This window comes from Lissotriton helveticus, chromosome 2_1 (genome assembly GCF_964261635.1).
Source record: "Lissotriton helveticus chromosome 2_1, aLisHel1.1, whole genome shotgun sequence".
NCBI classification, from domain to species: Eukaryota; Metazoa; Chordata; class Amphibia; order Caudata; family Salamandridae; genus Lissotriton; species Lissotriton helveticus.
Window position 1 is genome coordinate 372,239,644 of NC_136059.1, and position 22,008 is coordinate 372,261,651.

General features: G+C 47.2%; 1 protein-coding gene across 3 annotated transcripts in view; it reads right to left on the reverse strand.

Annotated features, from left to right (window-relative positions):
- RICTOR (RPTOR independent companion of MTOR complex 2) overlaps positions 1-22,008 on the reverse strand; it is a 1,600,666-nt gene that overhangs the window by 924,751 nt on the left and 653,907 nt on the right. For all 3 annotated transcript variants that reach the window (XM_078674985.1, XM_078674984.1, XM_078674983.1), the window contains exons 26-27: positions 8,426-8,535; positions 3,485-3,572 (exon numbers count right to left, since the gene is read on the reverse strand). In XM_078674985.1, coding sequence (XP_078531111.1) covers positions 3,485-3,572; positions 8,426-8,535 — 198 coding nt within the window. The remainder of the gene's footprint in view (positions 1-3,484; positions 3,573-8,425; positions 8,536-22,008) is intronic.

Here is a 22,008-nt window from a genome sequence, read left to right on the forward strand (position 1 = left end):
TTTCATGTAATGTGCTTCAGCAAATTGGTTCAATGCATGTAGACGATTAGATAAACCCTTCGGGGTCAAATCTAAAACAAGTATATCATCCGCATACATTAGGACCGATATAGCTGACCCTCCAATTGTCGGAGCTAAACCCTCACAAGCTGCAATGGAGGATGGTAGGTCGGCCGTATATAAAGAAAATAATATAGGCGCCAATATACACCCTTGTTTTAGGCCATTCTGGGAGGGGATAGATTGAGAAAGACCCCTTTCTCCACCTTGTAGCACCTTACACCATGTGTTCGAGTGTAGAGACCTAACTAATTCGAGTAGATATCCTGGCATACCCAATGCAGCCAGCTTTCTCCACAGCGTTGGACGATCCACCTTATCAAACGCCGTGGAGAAGTCTATAAATGCCGCGTATATGCCACCACCTCGAACACGTGCATATTTGTCCATAATCACATGTAATAATGTCAAGTTATCTAGAGTTCCATGCTCTTTACGAAATCCTGTTTGTTCCATAGGTAAAATACTATTTAATTCTGCCCATTCCGTTATTAGCATTAAAAGACATTTTGCGAAATTTTTTCCTATTGAGTCCAGTAAAGCTATTAGACGATAATTAGAGGGCATATCCCGATCACCCTTTTTAAATATGGGGATTAATATACTTCCCCTCCAAGAGTCGGGGACTTTTCTTGATGTAAAGCATGCTTGAAATACTGGAAGAAGAATCCTACTCCAGGTGGTAACATCTTGCTTAATTATTGACATGGGCAGTTCGTCCGGACCCATAGCTCCGGAAGAGCGCATACTCTTTATCACGGTAGCTATGGATTTCTCGGTAGGGAGTTCTATTTTATGCTCTCTATTTGGGCCTGGATCCCATGTATCCCCCACTGCACCATTGGGTGCATATAAGGTAGTCACAAATAGAGTCCAGACCTCTTCCGCAATAGAGATTGGAGTGGGAGTTGTTATTGAACCACATCCTTTCCTTATTATGGACCAGAAATCTCTAGATTTATTATGGGTAGAAGCCTCTCTTAGCTTTATCCATAGAGAGTCTTCTTTTTCTCTTTTTAACTTAGATCTCAATCTAACCCTCCTTCTTTTTAGTAAGGCTAACTGACAGTCATTTTCCCCAGATCTATTTAGGTATTGTTTCCTAACGAGTTTATTTATCTCCTTATTTAGCATTAGTAATAAGCTAGGAGAAAAGCGTAACTTTTTAGGATTTCCCGTTTTCTTGGCTATCCTGATGACTTTTTTAATGAGATTTTCGAGATGTAAAAATTCCATACCTTGCCAATGATCTAATTCTAATAAAGTTTGGGCAAGAATATTTTGTACATCCTTCATATTGGTGGATCCCCAAAAACATCTACCTGACTTACAATTAATAGTAAGACCTCTGTTCTTTAAGGACCAGGAATTAGTTTCAGGGGGGATTAGTGAGACAGTTATATTAATCATTTTATGGTCACTCAAGGAAGAGTGAGAGATCATCATATCTTTAATAAAAGAGAACGTATCATAGTCCGTAATTGCGTAATCCAAAATAGATTCACCCCTAAATGATCCATGTGTATAGTTAGCGGGCGTATCAGAGGGCATCCTACCGTTTACGATAAGCCCCTCTAAGTGATTAAGTTCCTCAAGGAGAATCTTACCTCTTTTATTAGTTTTTATTTTAGTAGGGAAAAGTGCTTGAGGTATATTGTATACTTCTTCCTTAGATTTATTTCTAAACATGTCTAAAGTTAGATTAGACACTTTGCTATTTAAGTCACCTACCAATAATATATAGGGGGGGCGATCAACCTCTAGTAATTGTTTGACATAGGAAAACATTCGCTTTAAAACTATGTTAAAAGTATCTTCGGGAGGAATATATGCATTTAAAATTATAAACGAAGACCGTCTTCCCACTGAGGTTAGATTATTAATGGTTATACATTGGAAAAGATTACTAGTGTCCGTGTAGTGGGAGAATTGCCATTGTATAGAATTAGATAGCAAACAGGCAATTCCTCCTTTTGCATGGCCTTTTTTAGAAGGAGTTGCAGGGGCCTCCAGGACAAAATAATCTTTCCCTCCATATGGGAGATTTTTACACCATGTTTCCTGGATACATAGCACGTCTGCATTTAAAGAAACTAAAAAATCAAATTTCTCTGGGCAATTATACAGACCAGCGGCATTCCAAGAGACAATTTTTAAATGGATGTTAAAGATGTTGAAATAGTCGTGGGTTATTCGATGTGTTATTTGATAAAACTCCTGGTAACCAGTTCCACATCTGATTGTCATCTGTTAGAGGAATATCTGTGTTGTCAGGTAATGGAAGTACCTGAGAGACCATTCGTTTGCCTCTAGAGACCCAGATTTTTAAGTCTTTATTGCAGGTAGAGGAATCGTCCTGCCTAGAAACCAACTTTGTATTTCTTTCTCTAGAGGGATTACACAGAACGCTATTAACATAGGGTAACACATCAATTCCTCTACATTGAAAAACTTCCGCTTGTTGAAAAACAAGATTAGCAATTATTTTAGAGTAAAATTTTACCCTTGTTCGTTGCCCATTTACTGATCTTATTGGTAGGACTAAATCAATATCATTTGATAAAATTAATTTTAGACTTTCAATCTCTTTAAAGCAGTTAAGCAACCAAGATCTATTCAATTTTAGGTCTAGATCAAATAACGGGAGAAAATCCAATGACAAAGTATCCACACATACATTAGGACTTTTTACTGGCTGAATAATTGAGCTCCTAGCTACATCAGGTTGAGGCCGAAAAGTGGGTGCAGATGGATTAAGTACCTTTGCTACTATCGGCACAATCCATTGCCTTATCCTCTTTTCTTTCGAAGTGGGACTAGCCCTCTGCCGCAACTTCCAGCCCCAAAAACAGAAAAAATAATCTGAAGATAGCGACCAGGCACAGATGCTTCCGGGGTAGCTGATGGGGGGAAAGGGATGGACAAGGCACCAAATGGTATAAAGAGATGACACCCAGCAAGAGGGGGTGACTACAGGACGAGAATTTTGGACCCAACCAGTAAATTACAGAATAACGCACAGCATGTAAATCCAAAAAAGATAGACAATACAAAACTATGCTTAAGGTTATGAAGACAGGATGGGTAAGGGGCAATTGATGCTACCTACAACTGAATGCCAATACACTATATTTTAATGTAAAGTCTTATATGTGGATTTATAAAATTACATTTATAAAATATGCAAGATTACGGTTCCTATCAATGGAAAATTTCATTACTGGAACGTCTTTGTTCTCAACTGCCACCACTGAAACCAGGTTGCAGACAAGTATGTATTCAAAATCCAAAAGTAAATTAGTTGGATATTACATTGAAGACCAACTACAGTTGTCTCACTTCTATAATTTATCACATATTAATGCTTACTTATGTAAAAAATATTTATTTTGATTAAAAAGTAATAATGGCCAGAATCACTCACCTGGACCTCCAACAAATGACAGCCAGTTTTGTGATGCACCAGTTGACCATACAGGTGAACTGGTAAATAGACATGTGGCCGTTGTAATCTGGTATAAAACAAAACAATTTAAATTTTAAGGACAATCCCCATGCATGTCATTTCCTAAAATACTAAAGCGCAAGTTACTACTTGTGTAACAATATAAGAGACATTAGTTAGTGATAGATTCCTTACTTAAGAATATCCCCAGGCGTCAGACTGGATCCGGAAAGTTTTGCTTAGCAGTACCCCTGCGCGTCAGTAGGTGGCCTCCTGCGGCTTCGCGTCCGTCACTGGCGTCGTGTGCGCCGAGATGACGTCACGGAGTCTACTTAAGCACCACCCATGCGCGCTGACGTCAGTTCTGTACACGACTTTCCGCGCCAGGAACGCAGAGCCATGCAGAATACTGACCATTGGTGCATAAAACTAGAGCCCTACAAGGGGATGACCGTAACCCTAGTAATCATTTCGCAGAACGGGGAGGATGGGTGGGGCGGTAAGGAATATATCACTAACTAATGTCTCTTACAGATACATCGTTACACAAGTAGTAACTTGAGCATCTGAAAGACATGTTAGTGATAGATTCCTTACCTTAGAATAGATACCCCAGCAATACCAACCCTGGTGGTGGTTCTGCGAACAAAATTACACCAGGAAGTCACGGAGAACAGAACAGCCAAAGAAGCTGTCTCTCCGGACTTGACTGTCAAGGCAGTAGTGCTTTGTAAACGTGTGCAGCGAGGCCCACGTTGCTGCCTGTCAAATGCCCTACAAGGGAACTTCGCGTCCCAAGGCAGCAGTGGATGCAGTTGCCCTGGTCGAATGGGCACGCAGCCCCACAGGAGGCTCCTTCTTGGCCAAGGAGTAACATACTTTGATGCACAGAACGACCCACTGGGAAATGGTCAGTTTGTGAACACTCCGACCAAAGAGCTGATTGTCCACCCAGAACTGTGTATGCTGCAGATAGAATGAGAGCACACGTTTTGGGTCCAGACAGTGGAGCTTCTCCTCTTCCCTGGAAGGATGCGGAGGCGGAAAACAGGTGGGCAAAGTGATGGTCTGCCCGATGTGGAAGGGTGTGACAACCTTTGGGAAGACAGAAGGACGGGTCCTTAGAACCACCTTGTCCGGATGTACTGAAAGGAAAGGAGGTTTGGAGGAAAGAGCCTGGAGCTCACTCACTCTTCTGGCAGAGGTGATAGCTACCAGGAAAGCAGTCTTCAAGGTGAGAAGACGCAGGGGACAGTTATGAAGAGGCTCAAAAGGAGCGCACACTAAGTAAGTCAAGACGAGATTCAAGTCCCACTGAGGCATTAGGAAAGGCACGGGAGGGAACGTGTGTGTGTAATGCCTTTGAGGAAACGGTTAATAACGGGGGGACTTAAAAAGAGAAGGCTGCTCAGGAAGCCTTAGAAAGGCAGAGATGGCAGAAAGATAACCTTTGATAGTGCCCAGAGCAGAGCCCTGCTGGGCCAAGGATAGAGGGAACAGAAGAACCTCAGAAAAGAGGAGCAAAAGGGGATTCACAGCCTTCGCTGTAAACCATGCCACAAATTTGTTCCACCTGCAGGCGTATACTGTTTTAGTGGAGGGACGCCTAGCTACCAGAATGACATTACAGACAGCGGGAGGAAGGTCGAAAGCCGTCAACTGTCGCCGCTCAATCTCCACACATGGAGGAGGGGGCTGGACAGGTTCGGGTAAAGGACCATCCGCTTCTGCTGCGACAGAAGATCCTCCCATAGAGGCAGACGGATCGGGGGATCGATGCTCATACTGAGTAGGTCGGGATACCATACTCTTCGAGCAGAGTCCAGAGCCACAAGAATGACTTGGGCCCGGTCGCGCCTGATCTTCTGCAGTACTCTGGGCAGAAGTGGTATAGGCAGAAAGGAGTACAACAGACCGCAGCTCCACTCGAGACAACGTCCGAGTTCTGATGCCATTCGTGATCCACCAAGCACCGGTGACTGAGTTCTTCTGCCCTGGCGTTCAGAGAACCTGCCAGGAGTTTAACCATCAAGGTAATGCCTTGATGTTCCAGCCATGTCCAGAGGCGCAGAGCCTCCTGACATAGGGTCCACGACCCCACCCCGCCCTGTTTGTTGCAATACCACACGGCGGTGTTGTTGTTCGTGAACACCTGCACTACACTTCTCCGCACAGAAGGAAGGAATGCCTTCAGGGCAAGTCGGATCGCCCGCAGCTCCAAAAGGTTGATATGGAGCCGGGACACCGCCGGAGACCAGAGGCCTCTGATCTCCGCCTATCCCAAGTGGCCTCCCTATCCCAGGAGGGACGCATCCGTCACTACCGTGTGATCTGGTTAGGGAAGGGAGAGGGATCTGCCATTGACCCAATCGAGATTTGTGAGCCACCATTTCAAGTGTTGTGCAGTGCCCTCCAAGATCTGGACATGATCAGACATGTTGCCCTTATACTGCGCCCACTGGAACTATAGGTCCCACTGCAGAGCCTGAATATGCCATCTGGCATTTTGCACTAACAGGATGCAGGAGGCCATCAGGCCCAGGTGCCTGACTGAAACCCGGGATAGAGGCTGAAAGATCGGAATCATAGCCTGAATATCTCGGAGGGTAGGGAGGATAAACCCAAAACCGCGTTGAATCCAGACTGCTCTGATGAAGGGGAGCTTCTGAGAGGGACTCAGGTGTGACTTCGGCACGTTGATGGAGAACCCCAGGAAATGCAGGAGGTTGGCCGTAGTCTGAAGGTGGGTGACGACTGCCTGGGGCGAGCCCGCCTTCAACAACCAGTCGTCGAGGTAGGGGAAGACTAATACCCCTGACCTGCGCAGATGAGCTGCAACCACCGCCATCACTTTTGTGAACACCCGAGGGGCACTGGTAAGGCCGAAGGGGAGCAAGTTAAACTGAAAATGCTTCTGCCTACCGTGAACCGCAGATAATGCCGGTGGGCCGGCAGGACGAGGATGTGAAAATATGCATCAAGCAAGTCCAATGCTACCATCCAGTCTCCAGGGTCGAGGGCAGCCAAGACCTGAGCCAGAGTCAGCATCCTGAACTTCTCCTTCCGGAAGAAGTGATTGACGTACCGGAGGTCCAAGATAGGACGCAGACCCCCTTTGTCCTTCTTGGGGAACAGAAAGTAGTGGGAATAACAACCACTCCCTACTTCTAGCCCCAAAACGCACTCAATGGCCCCCTTGGCCAAGAGGGCCGTGACTTCCTGTTGGAGAAGAACTAAATGATCCCAAGACATGCGGTGGCACCGAGGCGGCATGGCTTGAGGGGAGGACTGAAAGGGAAGGGAGTAACCCTTGCGGATTAGCTGCAGCACCCACTTATCCGGCGTGTTATCGCGCCAGTGGGGGAGGTGGTGGAGGATCCTGCCACCCACCGGCGTGGAGTGCTACATGAAGCTCGGACTAGGAAGGCTTGGAGGTAGGAGCAGCGGGGGTGGAGGCGGACTGACCCGCACGCTGATTCCCAGTCCCGTCCTTGCGGAAGCCGCGACCACGGCCGCGCTGAGGCTGGTTCTGCACAGGCTTGTTGAAGGAACGTGCCTGAGTGCCTCTGCTCTGGCCACGAAAGGAACGAAAACCAGGAGTGGCCGGATTCTTTGCAAAAAGACCGAAGGACTTGGCCGTGGCCCGCGAGTCCTTAAAACGCTCCAACGCAGTATCAGCCTTAACGCCAAACATGCGGGTGCCATCAAAGGGCATATCCATGACCGAGCCCTGGACATCAGGCGAGAACCCAGTCGAACGCAACCAGGCATGGCGTCACAACGCCACCATCGTGGAAATCGCCCTGCCCAACGAGTCTGCGGTGTCCAAACCACATCGAATGGCGAATTTAGCTGCATCCTTACCTTCAGCAATCGCCTGAGAAAGGACAGCCTGGTCCTCCTCACGGCACTGAGGCAACACTCAAGCAACAGAATCCCACACTACATGAGTGGTGCAGCCTAAAAAACAAGCTGTGTTCACTGACCACAGCCCCAATCTGTCCGAAGAGAACAACCACTTACCAAACTGTTCCAGTTTCTTAGAGTCCTCTGCATCGGAAACTGCGCCGAGAACGGTGCCGACCGGGGCCGTGTCGGCGCCGCCTCCCGATGCGGATCCCAGGTCGGAACAAAGTGGTTCGGGAACAGGGGCAAGGGTGGGATGAACAGCACCTAGTGCGGAGCTGAGGGCGGCTCCAGGGCCGGAGACGGCAACGCTACACCGCGTGGCGCCGGGGCCAACGTCGTAGGATCCTGTGGCACTGGGGCTGGAGCCGGTGGCGGAGCCGCCGGGCCAACAGGATCTGGACACAGGACTGCGGGCCTAAAGGTGCCTGTCCGGTCCAGCGAGCAGTCCCAGGAACGGCCCCTAGATCCGGAGCGGCGGTGAGTAATTTCCAGCGCCGCTCCCGCAAGGCTTTCAGGGCCATGGCTCGACAGTCCTGGGAGTCGTGATCAGTCTCCAGGCAGTAGAGGCAAACATCGTGAGGGTCCGCAACTGACATACTACGGCGGCAGGTCCCACAAGACTTAAAGCCAGGCATCCCTACGTGCACCAGGAGAAAAAAGGGGAGCCAAAAGTCTCAAAATAGTAGTCGAAAAGTGACTAAGGTGCTTGGTCAATCCGGATCAGCGCTTGCTGGCGCGGAAAAAGAAAGAACTGACATCAGCGCGCATGGGTGACACCCAAGAAGTCTCCGCGACGTAATCTAGGAGCATACGACACCAGCAACGGACGCGGAGCCGCAGGACGCCACCTACTGACCCGCAAGGGTACTCCTAAGCAAAACTTTACAGATCTAGTCTGACGCCTGGGGATATTCTAAGGTAAGCAATCTATCACTAACGTGTCTCTTTCAGATCCAATGTATTGTGTACGAAACAAAGTATCAGAAAGAACTTGACAAACATTTAAATTACCTTTGGTTGCTTCGGCGAACATAATTATCACCATCGACAGGCTTGCGGTAAGTTGTGAGTGCTTCATTAAGTTGCTCTTCCATCAATTCAACATACTTAAGATTGTATTCCTATGATAATAATCATATTTGTTAACATCAACGCAAAGCACATCGAGATACAAACTGCCCTGTTTTGTCGAAGCTTCCTATTATCAATAAAAGTGGTTTAGATACAAAATTGAAAGGGTCCAACCTCTTGTTATCTTAACGGGTGGCGCCTTTAGTAAATGGCTGATGTGGATAAATATATGGATCTTCTATTCATAAAAGTGTAGTCAAAACTCAAATTAGTCATGAAAGAACTGACAGAAAAAAACAATGTCTATGATTTAGAGTACTATCATAGGTAACACTAGAGATGTGATGGATAATCTGGGAAAGTTAGCTGACTTCTACATGTTACAGTAAGCAACATGGGAGTAAGAAATAGTGTATCATGGGGAGATGGCCATACACCCCTAATCTACAGCTAATTCTATTAGGGGTGTACCAACAAAGAGTTAAGCTATTTAGCATTGGTCTAATCTCAGCACCTATGTGTTTCAGGAAGAGGGGGAACAGTGCATCAAGCGATTTGGTAATGTGATGCTATTCATTTCCTTTTAGGAAAAAACATTATAGAATTTGATTTAAACCCTTGTACAGTGATCTCTGGGGAAATGAGGAAATAATGCGACAAACAAACACTGATCACAATATATAGTGAAGAGGGACATTAAAAGAATTGAAGAAACACAATAAACCCAACAGCTGAAAAATGGTGACAGCGCATGAACATGTGCATCAACATAAATAAAGTCCTTTATGAGGGGATTGTGTGCCCCACAAAAGTGGCAGTAGACATGGAGAAAGCTTAATACTCCCTACTTGGGTTGGATAGCAATTGATGGTGGTTTCATTGTACAGGGTGTGGAGTAAAGTGATCCTGTGGTTAGTATTCAATTGAAGTGGTTCTCCATCGAACAACATGTTACTGTTTCTCATTTTAATCAAGTCTCGGTTGGAATTAATCTAATATTCTTGCATGACAATGCGTATGAACTGCTTGACATCTGAGACTAAAATGGTTCTGCATGGTGATGTTTATAGAAAATAATAAAACTAATTCAAAAATAACTTTACGTATTGTCGGACTAAAAATGTTCAATATACTCAGGAAACAAAAATGGTACTGGACTGTAAGCATCTTTTAGCTAAGTGTGCTGTAGATTCAAATGCTTAGGTATCTTGAGTTGGGCTCAGTGGTTTGCATGTTGTTTTTGTTTGAAGAAATGTGTAAGTAACAAGGTCTAGTGTGATTCCTCCACTTAGTGTAGATTGAGCACAAGCACAGACTCAATGTTAGATTGCTTTTCACACGACTTCCAGGGAGGAGGGCGGGACATGTGAGTCTATAGCACTGTATTCTATGAACTGATGCTATTTGGGTAATTAGCTTTAGGAAACGGACTCTGTATATATACTATACCAAAATAAGTTAAGTGTGCACAGAGTCCAATGGATCCCCAGAGGCTTTACTGAGGCTAAAGTAGATAATACTACTGTTCTATTTTGTGGTAGTGTGGGCGAGCAGTTAGGCTTGTTAGAGGGCTGTATTAAGCATTTGCTGTACACACCAATTGTTTGTAAAAAAAAATATGACTATTTGTATGTTTATTACTTAGAACCAAAGATACTTAATCGCAGTAAAATACATTTTGAAATATCACAGTTTTTCAGTATAATAAGTGGACACAGTACATTTTTCGACTGGTTACATTTTAACCTATGGAAGGAAAACAAATATGCAATTTCACAGTTAAGTGCACAACTTACAATTCCAGTTTTCGGGTTTTAGGATCAACATGGGGATGGGTGAGGTAAGTGAAGAGACTGCACCACCAGAAGCACTGAGCAACGGGTGCAAAGGTTTGGTAAGTTTTCGGGGTGCCCTCTGAGTGCATTTATTAATTAACCCAACAATGGCATCAGGGTGGACTCAATAATCTGAGATATTTGGCAACAAACATCTTGGAATTCAGTGAAGGCACCGTGGAGCTGTGGAACTCTTATTGACAAGCTCACAGCCATTGTACTCAGGATGGCTTCACTATGCACTTATAATGTCTAAGAATGGAATTAGACACAATTGGGGCATATTTGCACATGCAGTTATGCCTTCACAAGTGGTATAGAGCACACTGCCTTAGAGCTGTAAGGCCTGCTGTAGGGGTGACTTACCTATGCCTCTTGCAGTGCTGGTAGGTCTGGCACACAGGCCTGTGTGCCAGGTTGACCCACTTTTAGCAGCACCAAAACATGCAGGCTACAGTGGCAGTGTGCATGTGTTTGGTGAGGGGTCTCTTAGGGTTGCATAATACATACTGCAGCCATTATTTATTTATTAAAAAGTTTTTTATAGCGCGAACAAGACCCTTGGGTATCAGAGCGCTTAACATTACATGGGTTATAATAGAGACAATCTTGTTAAACACATAACTAGAGTACAGTAGACAATTTTGGTTACAATGCCGTTGGAACCTTTATTTCCTTTTACAAGGGACTTATATATGGGCCAGAGGTGTGCCAATTGTGGAAACAAAAGTAGTTTTGGGAACCTGATTAGCGGGAACCCAGGCACATTCAGTCAAAGTTGCATCACAAGCAATGTGCGGTGGGGCACTGCAACAGAAAACCACTTTCCTACAGCTGACATGAGCTTGCTCATGGCCAGTGATGAAGGACAGGAGGATGAAAGTGGCCCCCTCCCTGATCTCATCTCACACCACCTAATTGACGTTTCTGTAGATGGTATAGTCTTTGCTGACAGCCTCACTGACCAGCAACAAACTGATTGCAGACATGTACTCAGTCGGTTCCAAGAACTCTTTTCTCTGACACCCAGTCAGACTATCTGGTGACAGTCTATAAAATCTACAGGCAGCCGGGCCATGTTAGAGATTGCATCAGGACAGAAGTCGAGAAGATGCTAGTGTTGGGGGTATTTGAGCCTCAAGACAGCCCTTGGGCTAGTCCAGTAGTCCTTGTACCCAAACCTCACAGCCAGGGCAGAAAGAGAGAAATTAGGTTCTGTGTAGAATAAAGAGACCTCAATGCAGTCACCAAGAATGATGCGCATCCTATCCCTAGGGCAAATGAGCTAGTGGATACTCTGGCCCCCGCCAATTATCTCAGCACCTTTGAACTGACTTCTGACTACTAGCAGACCAGACTCACAGATGGTGTTACCCAAAACTGCATTTTTAACTTTTGGTGGGCACAATCAGTTCACGGTAATGCCCTTTGGATTGAAAATTGCACCTGCCATATTCCAGAGGTTGGTGAATCAAGTTCGCTGGTGGGCTGGCAGGACGGGAATGTGGAAATATACGTGGTGCAGGTCCAACGCTACCATCCAGTCTCCAGGGTCGAGGGCAGACCAGACCTGAGCCAGAGTTAACATCTTGAACGTCTACTTCCGGAGGTAGCGATTGACGACCCTGAGGTCCAAGATAGGACACAGGCCCTTGTCCTTCTTGGGCACCAGACAGTGGTGAGAGTAACAACCACGTCCTACATCTGGCGCAGGAATGGGCTCGATGGCCCCCTTGGCAAAGAAGGCAGCGACTTCCTGTTGAAGAAGTTGCAAGCAATCCCCAGACATACGGTAGTACTGGGGTGGTATGGCTGGAGGTGTAGTCTCAAAAGAGAGAGAGTAGCCCCTTCGGACTATTTGTAAAAGCCACCTGTGATGGTGCGCCAGTGGGGGAGGTGATGGCGAATCCTGCCGCCCACTGGCGTTTGATGGGCCTGAAAAATCGGACTAGGTTTAAAGGTAGTGGTGGCTGGGGTGGAGGTGGACTGACCCGCTCGCTGGCCCGCGGACCCAGCTCGGCGGGTCCCATGTCCGCGGCCGCGCTGAGACAATTGCTGCACAGGCCTGTGTCTCTGAAGCGAACGTGTCGAGGCACCCCTTCCGTGGAAGCGAAAAGCAAAAGGCGGAGGAGGAAGCGTGGTGGAAAGGCCCAAGGGCTTGGCTGTGGCCTGCGAGTCCTTAAAGCGCTCCAACTCACTATCTGCTTTGTTGCCAAAAAAGGCGAAAGCCATCAAAGGGCCTGTCCATCAGAGTGTTCTGGACATCCCCAGAAAAAACAGTTGTCCTCAGCCAGGTGTGGCGACGGAGCGCCACTGTCGTGGAAATCGCCCTGCCCAGCAGTGTCAAGGCCACAACCGATAGTGAACTTGGCCTCATCCCTACCTTCAGCAATAGCTTGAGAGAGCACTGCCCGGGCCTCCTCCGGACATTGAGGCAGCACATTCGCCACCGAATTCCCACACAGAGTGGGAATAACGACCCAAGAGGCTTGCAGTGTTCACCGACCACAGCCCTGAACTGGCGGAAGATAAAATCTTCTTACCGAACTGCTCCAGTTTCTTGGATTCCCTGTCCGGTGGTGCGGTAGGGAATGCGTTCGGGATGTAGAGACTTGGACAACCAAGCACTCAGGAGTGGGGTGTTGGGAAAGGAAAATGGGCTCACCAGGGGCCAGGCGATGGCTTCGGGCCACATTCCTATCCACAGGAGCCCCTGTTTTGGACCTGGACCAGGTGCCCTAAAGAACATCTGAAAGTGCTTCATTAAAAGGCAGCAGTGGCTCCGCAGAGGTATCTGCCGGCAAAAGCACTTCTGTTAGGTTAGCCCTGATGGCCACAGTAGGGAGCTCGAGGTGGAGGGCCTCGGCCGCCCTATGCAACACCACTGCGTAACTTGCACACTCCTCCGTAGCCACGGTAGGAGGAGTTAGCATGCCAAGGTCAGGAGAGGTATCAACACCACTCGCGTCCTCCAACTCCTCTGCCCATTCCGGGTCAAGCTCACATTGTGCTGTGAGAGGGTCCTCAGAACCCTCCCAGTCCTCCCCTTCCTCTGAAGGCTGATTAACAGGCCAAAAATAAGGAGGATGGACAAAGGGATAGAAATGCCCCATCAGCGTCGGCATCGAGCGACGCCAATCCGGCGTCGTATCCACATCGAGGCTGAAACCACAGGTGACGTCGTCCGGTGGGCCGGGTGACGTCAAAGGTGGTGCCCATGGGGTCGGTGGAGGTGTCACAAGGTCAACCAGCGTCGACTGGGATCCGAGCCCGGATCCATGGGGGTCCTGCAGCGCCGGGGCTGGAGCAGAGAGTGATGCTGGAGCCGGAGCCGCCGGCAGTAAAGAGCTAGGATCCCCAGAAGGCGCAGTAGCAGGACCAGACGGCCCAAAGAGGCTAGCCAGCCGTGGCTGATAGAAATTCCTGCAGGTGGGCCGGAGTCGCCGACGGACCTGGGAAGGGCAGGTAGGCTGGCGGCGAATGCGTGGGCTCCGCTGGCGCCGCGGGGGAGGCACCACGGCACCCTCAGCTGCGTCGCTGCAGGTCGTAAATACACACACGGTGCGGGTCTGTCACAGACATCATTCGATGACAATCCCCACAGGACTTGAAGCCGGGCATCCCTACTGCACCAGTAGTCCATTGACTCGAAAAATAGAGACAAAAAGCCTAGAAAAAACTCAGTCAAAAAGTGACTGGGGGTACCTCTCTCTCCGGATCTGCGCTTGCTGGTGCGGAAAAAGAAGAACTGATATCAGCAAGCGAGGGCGGCGTCTAAGTAGCTGCTAACGACGGACGTGGAGCCGAATGATGCCACATTCGGACATGCAGGAGTACTGGTGACGAAAACTTTCCGGATCCAGTCTGACGCCTGGGGGTAATTCTAAGGTAAGGAATCTATCACTACGTTTTTCTTTCAGGTCTGCATTTTCAACTTATCAGTGGGCACAATTAGTTCACTGTAATGCCCTTTGGGTTGAAAATTGCACCTCCCACATTCCAGAAGTTTGTGAATCAAGTTCGTTCAGGCCTGGAAGACCTCAGTGCAGCATATCTAGACAATATTGCTGTCTTTAGTTCCACCTGGTAGGATCACCTGGTCCACCTCAGGAGTGCACTTGAGGCCTAAAAAAAAGGCATGCCTTGTTATCAAAGCTAGTAAGTGCAAGATAGGGCAGTGCAAAGTTGTAAACATGGCCCACCTGGTAGGTGGAGGCCAAGTTCAATCTTTAAAGAGCAAAATCCAAATCATCATGGATTGGGTTGCTCCTACTACGCAGACTCAGGTCAGAGTTTTTCTGGGTATTAGAGAAGATATGTGAAAGGGCATGGGTCCACTGTGACACGACTTAATACTCTCACCTATAGATGAATGCCTAAAAAGGTGAACTGGAAATTAAGCAGCCAAGCGGCCATGCATGGCCTAAAGAAGGCCATGTGCTCACCTCCAATTCTGAAGAGTCCTGACTACTCCCAACAATTTATTGTTCAGACAGATGCCTCTGAGACAGGTATAGGAGCAGTGTTATCACAACTTGTTGAAGAGGGGCAGGATCAACCAGTAGCTTTTGTAAGCAGAAGGTTGACCCCCAGAGAGAAACATTGGTCAGCCATAGAGGGAGGCATTTGCTGAGGTACACTAACAAATGTCATGGAGGCTTCCTGGGCAACATCAACGGATTAACAGCAAATAGGCCTGACATGCGATATGTGCAGAGTGAGCATTCGGGGGTGATAACCACTTACAGTGTTGGGAAGTTGTGCCTTGATTGGCTGAAAACCTCGACACTGTCTCAGGTACAACAGAACTTGTCCCGTTTTTCTTATTACCTGGATTTAAGAGATATTTTGGTGGGTCCTCGAAAACGACGTCAAAAGCACTTCCTTTAAGCTGTCTATAACGAGATATGGAAAATATCTCAACAAGAAGCTGTTGAAAGGCTGCATGAGATTGATAGGGCCAACTTACAACAGGCTCTTGAAGTAGTGGACAACAGTATGACTACCTTATCATCTAGAATGTATTCTTTAGGTAACATTGTCTCATCTACAATTGATGTGCTGCAGCAAGAATTGTCTGCATTACACCATGGGCAGTCCAAACGTAGGTCAATTCTATTGTTGAGCTGGACATTACAAATATAGGGCTCTGTCCACATGCCTTGGCGACACATTAACATCACAAATCTGTTTTCACCTTATGATCTTTTTGATCAACAGATAGCTATGGCACAGAAAGATGTAAAATACACCATGTTACAAACTGAAAAATTTGAGAAATTACCTTTTAACGTTGCAGAGATAGCAGCCTTGGATTTGATAATCCATGGGTACATTACACTGTCAATCTCAAATTTCCACTTTCAGTACTGTCTACAACAACATCAAGTGGGCAGGTATAAAGTGTTAGGTGAAGGGTTCATACATGAACAATGGGAACTTCCTTTCACATTACGGTATCAGAATAAGGATACTGAAGATTTTCTCAGTGGCTCAGACTGTAAGAATACTTTAAGTAGGTCCCTAGTATGCAAGGACATTTTGCTGCACAGGGCATGAAATGCATTTGTTGCAGACCTGTCTTGCTATTTGAAAGCGTCTCCGCCAGCCATGATACGTCCGACTTTCAGATTACTCTCGAATGAGAGTTACCCATGTTAAACAGGCAAGTTTGCTGTGGGATAAACCATGGATTGCATATGTGGTGACGTCTCTTCCACTGTAACATGTTGCACGCAACTCCTGATTCCGCCTTCCCGTGTAGTTATGGAGGAAATGCTGTGGCCCTATTAATCTTACTAACATGCGCTTTGCAGCCAGAGGATATTGAAAGCCTTATTGTTTCAAAAAGATGTGGCCTTAACTTCGGTCAAGGAGAAGTTTGATCTTCAGGTGGCAAGTTCCTCTTTGGAGATACAGGTGCATCTCCGTACTAACTTCCCACAACATTTTGGGGAGCTGGTCCATCTTATTTTTAACACGTCTAGTATGACTGGAACAGCAGAATATTCAAAAGCATTGGCTCTGGCTTGGTCAGCACATTCCAGGTGGTGTTTGGGATTATTCAATCTTCAATCCACTCCCTCCTCTGAAGCATCTTTGGAGGTCTTCCGCTGGTCCTGCCCCTAGTTGCAGGGATATTTTAATATTTGTGCTCCGCAATGTTTTTTTTGTTGTTTTTTTTTAACTTTCCAAAAACTTTAGTATCTTTATGCACAGTATTACAATATAATGAAGAGATAAATCACATATTCAGCATCATTGCCGTTGATATATGCAGTATTGAATTAAAAAAATTTACGCATTGGGTCTAAATTCGTTCTCAAACCATGCATTACAGCAGATAGTTCAGTTTTAAAAGAACAACAGTGTAAACATAACTGTCCAGTCTCTGGCAACGTAGTTAAAATATGCAGACAGTAGCACAACAATAGTGGGCGTTAAATAGTAAACCACATCAGGTCCATCAAAATGCGAGCATTTCAATCCCAATTCAGATATCACATCACCCCCCTCTTCCCCCGATAACTTATGAGGACTAGAAGTATATCATCCCCAGCTACCGGTCAACGGACCTCAATTTCCCTCCTGTATTTGAACACGCCTCCTAGGGAGATACTTGCTAGGTCTGGGAGCAGATTACCACCTCGGGTACCTCATCCTCCCCCACACGTTGCCTGTGTGCAAGCAGATAGGCGGTTAATGGGCACCAAATATCCTTTGGGCGCGATGTGTTAGGAAGCAAGTCTGCGTATGAATGCAAGTGGCCTTGCCATGTGGACATAGTTTGAATCCAATCCTTAAATTTAGGAGCACGGCCTCTCCCCCATCTACAAGCCACCTGACGTTTGGCTATCAATAACCCTATTGCTAGGAACCTCTTGTGCACTGTTTGTATATCTTGGATCAATCCCAGGAAGGCCGTATGAGGACAAGGATCTACCTGAATGCTTTACATAGCCGATAACCCCTGAAACTTTGGACCCAGTAGGCCATCACCTGGGGGCAGTCCCATGCTAGATGGAGAAAGCCTGTGCCCTCCCATTCACACCGTGTACATGCACCACTATCATGAAGACAGAATCTATAGAGTCTGGTTGGGGTATGGTATAGTCGGTGTAAAATTTTTAAATGTATGAGGCGTAGCCTGTTGTTACCAATGACTGCTTCAGTCTGCGCACAACTGAGATCCCACTGGTCGTCAGTCAGAGTAATATCCAAGTCACTGTTCCACTCCTGCCTAGCTCGCGTTTGTCAAGAACACGGTGAAGCACTTGTGTGTTGATAAAGGAGTGATATAACGTGCTTAGGGCTGTCTGTCTGTAGTAAAGCATGCTGTGGGGCTAGGGTATCGGGCTCATTCCGGAAGTCAGGAGTAGCGGCCTTAACGCTCTGACGAAGGCGAGTGTACATGAATGTGTCCATCGTCATCGGGTTCTTAGCTTCAAAGAATTGTTCGCTAGTGCGGAAATGCCCTGCCACATAAAGATCCCCCCAATTGCCATATTTAAGTTTTTCCAGCTACTTTCGGCAGATCCCCTCATAAGTGACTTGCAGCAGCGGATTGCGAAGTAGGGGCATCCTGGGGGAGTATAACATCGGCATCTCGAGCCTAGGAGCCATGCGTTGCCATGCCAGTATAGTGCAATCAATGGAGGATTGGTCTCTCTTGCGCCTTTTAACTGTCATAAAGAGATAGCACGCTGTGGGAGTAGGGGCCATATATCCATCTTCCACCGCCAAGTGTGGCATAAACGGTGGCGGGTGAAACCAATAAGTAGCAAAATGTGCCTGTGCACAGTAGTAGTATAGTTCAAAATTAGGGACGTCGTACCGTCCCTGATGGTATGGCAAAGTCAGGGTGGCTAGGCTCAACCTCGCTTGTTTCCCACCCCATATAAGTCTCGAAAGTTGTGAGATTTGGGTTTTAAAAAATAATGCTCAAGGGAGATAAGGTATATTTATGAAGAGATACAATAGTTTGGGTAGAATTACCATTTTAATTAAAGAGATTCTCCCTGCCATAGAAAGTGGGGGAGACACCCATTTCGCAATAGTGTCCGTGAGTTTGTCAATGACTGTGCTATAATTTAATCGCATAAGTGCATCACGATCCCTAGAGATCCCTATTCCCAGGTATTTTACCTCGTCTGTTTCCCAAACCAGGGGATAATCTAGCTGGTGCTGGGGGGTGTTATCCGTGAGAGGAAAAAGGGCAGATTTAGACCAGTTAATTTGTACCCCGGAAATGGCTCCAAATTTCATTATCTCCCGAAGTACAGGATTTAAGTTTTCTTGGGGTTTGTGTATGTACAGCGTCATATCGTCAGCGTATAGGGGATGAGGAGTTGCCTAGACGGGTAGATTAGCGCTCTATGGTTAGGATGTTGCCTTAGCTTGGCGGCTAAGGGTTCAATTGCCAGGGCAAATAGGATAGGAGACAGGGGCAGCCCTGCCGAGTGCCCCTGGATACAGGGAAATAGGAGGATTTGGTACCATTCAAGAGAACTGTTGCCACAGGGTACGTGTACAACTAGTATATCTACCGAAGGAAGGCAGCAGGCATCCCTGTGTGTCCCAGGGTGCCCAGTAGATAATTCCACTCTAGGGAATCAAATGCTTTGGTAGAGTCTAGGAATATAGCTACCGCCGAGCATTTCGGATCAATGTCTTGTAGGACTGCGGCCAGAGTCCAGAGATTATGGGACGTGGCTCTGTTGGGGATAAAACCAGCCTGGTCAGGCAGTGCCAGGTGCTGCATCAATAAGTTGAGCCGAGTTACTAGGACCTTAGCTAGTATCTTAGTGTCGCAGTTTAAAAGGGAGAGGGAATGATAAGAATCGCAGCAATGCGAGGGTTTCCCTGGTTTAAGTAAGGATGTTATCATTGCCTCTCGCATGGTCATAGGCAGACTGCCCTCCTCCAGCGCTGTGTAGTATACCTCTTTCAGTATTGGGACCAATATAGGGACGTATGTTTTATAGAATTCAATTGGTATACCGTCCGACCCCGGGGCCCGACCTGACTTCATTTGCATGATTGCTTCCATTATTTCATCCAGTTCCAGATCCAGACTGAGAAATTTCCACTGGGTGTCTCCAAACCAGGCCAGAGCAGTATCTTCGAAATAATTGGGTAGGGAAAGAGGGGTGTCTCTTTGGGTAAAGTACAGGGCGCTGTAGTAGTCCCTAAGTGTACCAATTGGTCAGGGAGATTCCTATGGACCTGGCCGTGTGTATCCTGTAATTCCAGCACATAACTGGAAAACCTGGGTGGCTTAACCACTGCAGCTAGGGCTTTCCCTGGGCGATCACCCTCACCATAGACTCTCGCAACAGGGTGTTTCCCCCTAAATTTACATTCTCTATCGGCCAGCTCTTCATAATCAGTAAGTTTACTGCGTATAGTTGCTCTAATGGCATTCTTGTCGGGTTCTAAACACAGCCCGCTTTCCAGTCGTTTGAGGTATTTCGACAGCGCGGATAATTCGGTGCGCAGAGACTTAAGTATGCCCCCTCCCTTTGACATACACCAGCGTCGAACCGTGACTTTAAATGCCTACCAAACAGTTGTAATACTGCGGACAGAGTCTAGGTTGCGGTCAAAAAATTCCTGGATATCTTGTTCCATCTCAGTGCGGAACGCAGTGTCCTGAAGGTGTAGCGGGTTGAGACGCCAGCTGTTATATGGGGAGTGAGTGAGGGGGCATGCAGGTCAGCGACCACCGGGGAGTGATCAGAGTGGGTACGAGCCAAATGAGTTACGCGTCGCATCCAGTGAACCATACCATTGGATATGAAGAGATAGTCTAATCTGGCCCAAGTTGAGTGAAATGCCAAGAAATGCGTGCCCTCCCGCTGCGCAGGATGCATATGCCTCCAAGAGTCAAGTAAATAGTTCTCATCAACAATGTCACGCAGCGTTCTCTGGGTGTTAGTGTAATGTACTGGAGAGTCACGTGATCTATCCATACGGGGACACAGTGCAGTATTAAAATCTCCCCCCCAAACTACGTAGGTGGAACCTGCCTCTTGAATTCTGCTCCACAAGTGAAGTAATGCCTGCGTATTATCAATATTGGGTCCATAATAATTAGCAAAGGTGACATCATGTGTGTGAAATCTGCCCCATAGCAGGCAGAATCTGCCTTCCACATCAGCTTCCGACCCGCTGGGAACAAAAGCAACACATCTCTTAACCAGAATGGCCACCCCTCTGGAATATGTAGAGTAAGTTGCAAAACTGCGTTGCGAGGCCCATCTCGAGGCGAACTGGGGATCAGCTCTAGGGCTTAAGTGTGTTTCCTGCAACATAGCTACCGCAATGTGATGCTTATCCAGGTAACCCAATATCTGTCGCTTTTTCCTAGGATTGTTTAACCCACGTATATTCCACGATGCTACAGTGATGTCATTTATGCTTCGTGCGCTATCGCACAAGTTACTACTTGTGTAACGATATATCTGTAAGAGACATTAGTTAGTGATAGATTCCTTACCTTAGAATATCCCCAGGCGTCAGACTGGATCCGGAATTTTTTTGCTTAGCAGTACCCTTGCGCGTCGGTAGGCGTTGTCTGCGGCTCCGCGTCCATCGTCGGCGTCGTGGGTGACGTGATGACGTCGTCGGAGTACTTAGACGCCGCCTCCGCGTGCTGACGTCAGTTCTTAGACACAGCTTTTCCGCGCCAGAAGCGCTGAGCCATGTTAAAAACAAACACTGGTGCCATTGAAACTAGACCCTGAGACGGGATAAGCCTAACCCTAGATATCGGTTCGCAAAACGGGGAGGATGGGTGAGTCGGTAAGGAATCTATCACTAACTAATGTCTCTTACAGATATATCGTTACACAAGTAGTAACTTGTGCATCTGAAAGAGACACGTTAGTGATAGATTCCTTACCTTAGAATAGATCCCCCAGCAATGCCAACCCCGGTGGTGGGTCTGCGAACCAATAATCACACCAGAAAGTCCTGGAGGACAGAACGGGCGAAGAAGCCATCCCTCCGGACTTGGCTGTCCAGGCAGTAGTGTCTTGCAAACGTGTGCAGTGATGCCCACGTAGCTGCATGACAGATGTCCTGTAAGGGCACTCCCTGGCCCAGGGCAGTTGTAGTCGCCGTGGCTCGGGTGGAATGAGCCCGCAATCCAACAGGGGGCTCCTTCTTAGCCAAGGAGTAACATGCCTGGATACACAAGATGATCCACCGAGAGATGGTCCTCTTGTGCACCGCTTTCCCCTTCTTAGCACCCACGTAACCAACAAAGAGTTGGTCATCCACCCGGAACTGGCGTGTGCGATCCAAATAGAATGAAAGCGCACGTTTTGGGTCCAGACGGTGGAGCCGCTCTTCCTCTTTAGAGGGATGCGGTGGCGGAAAGAAGGTGGGCAAGGTGATAGACTGCCCGATGTGAAGGCCGTGACAACCTTGGGCAGGAAAGATGGCTTAGTACGCAACACAACCTTGTCCGGATGGACAGAAAGGAAAGGAGGTGTACAAGAAAGGGCCTGGAGCTCACTCACTCTCCTGGCAGAGATGATGGCAACCAGAAAAGCAGTCTTCAGAGTAAGAAGGCGGAGAGGACAGTTGTGAAGTGGCTCAAAGGGAGTGTACATCAGAAATGTAAGAACAAGGTTCAAGTCCCACTGAGGCATCACAAACGGAACAGGAGGGAACGTGTGTGTG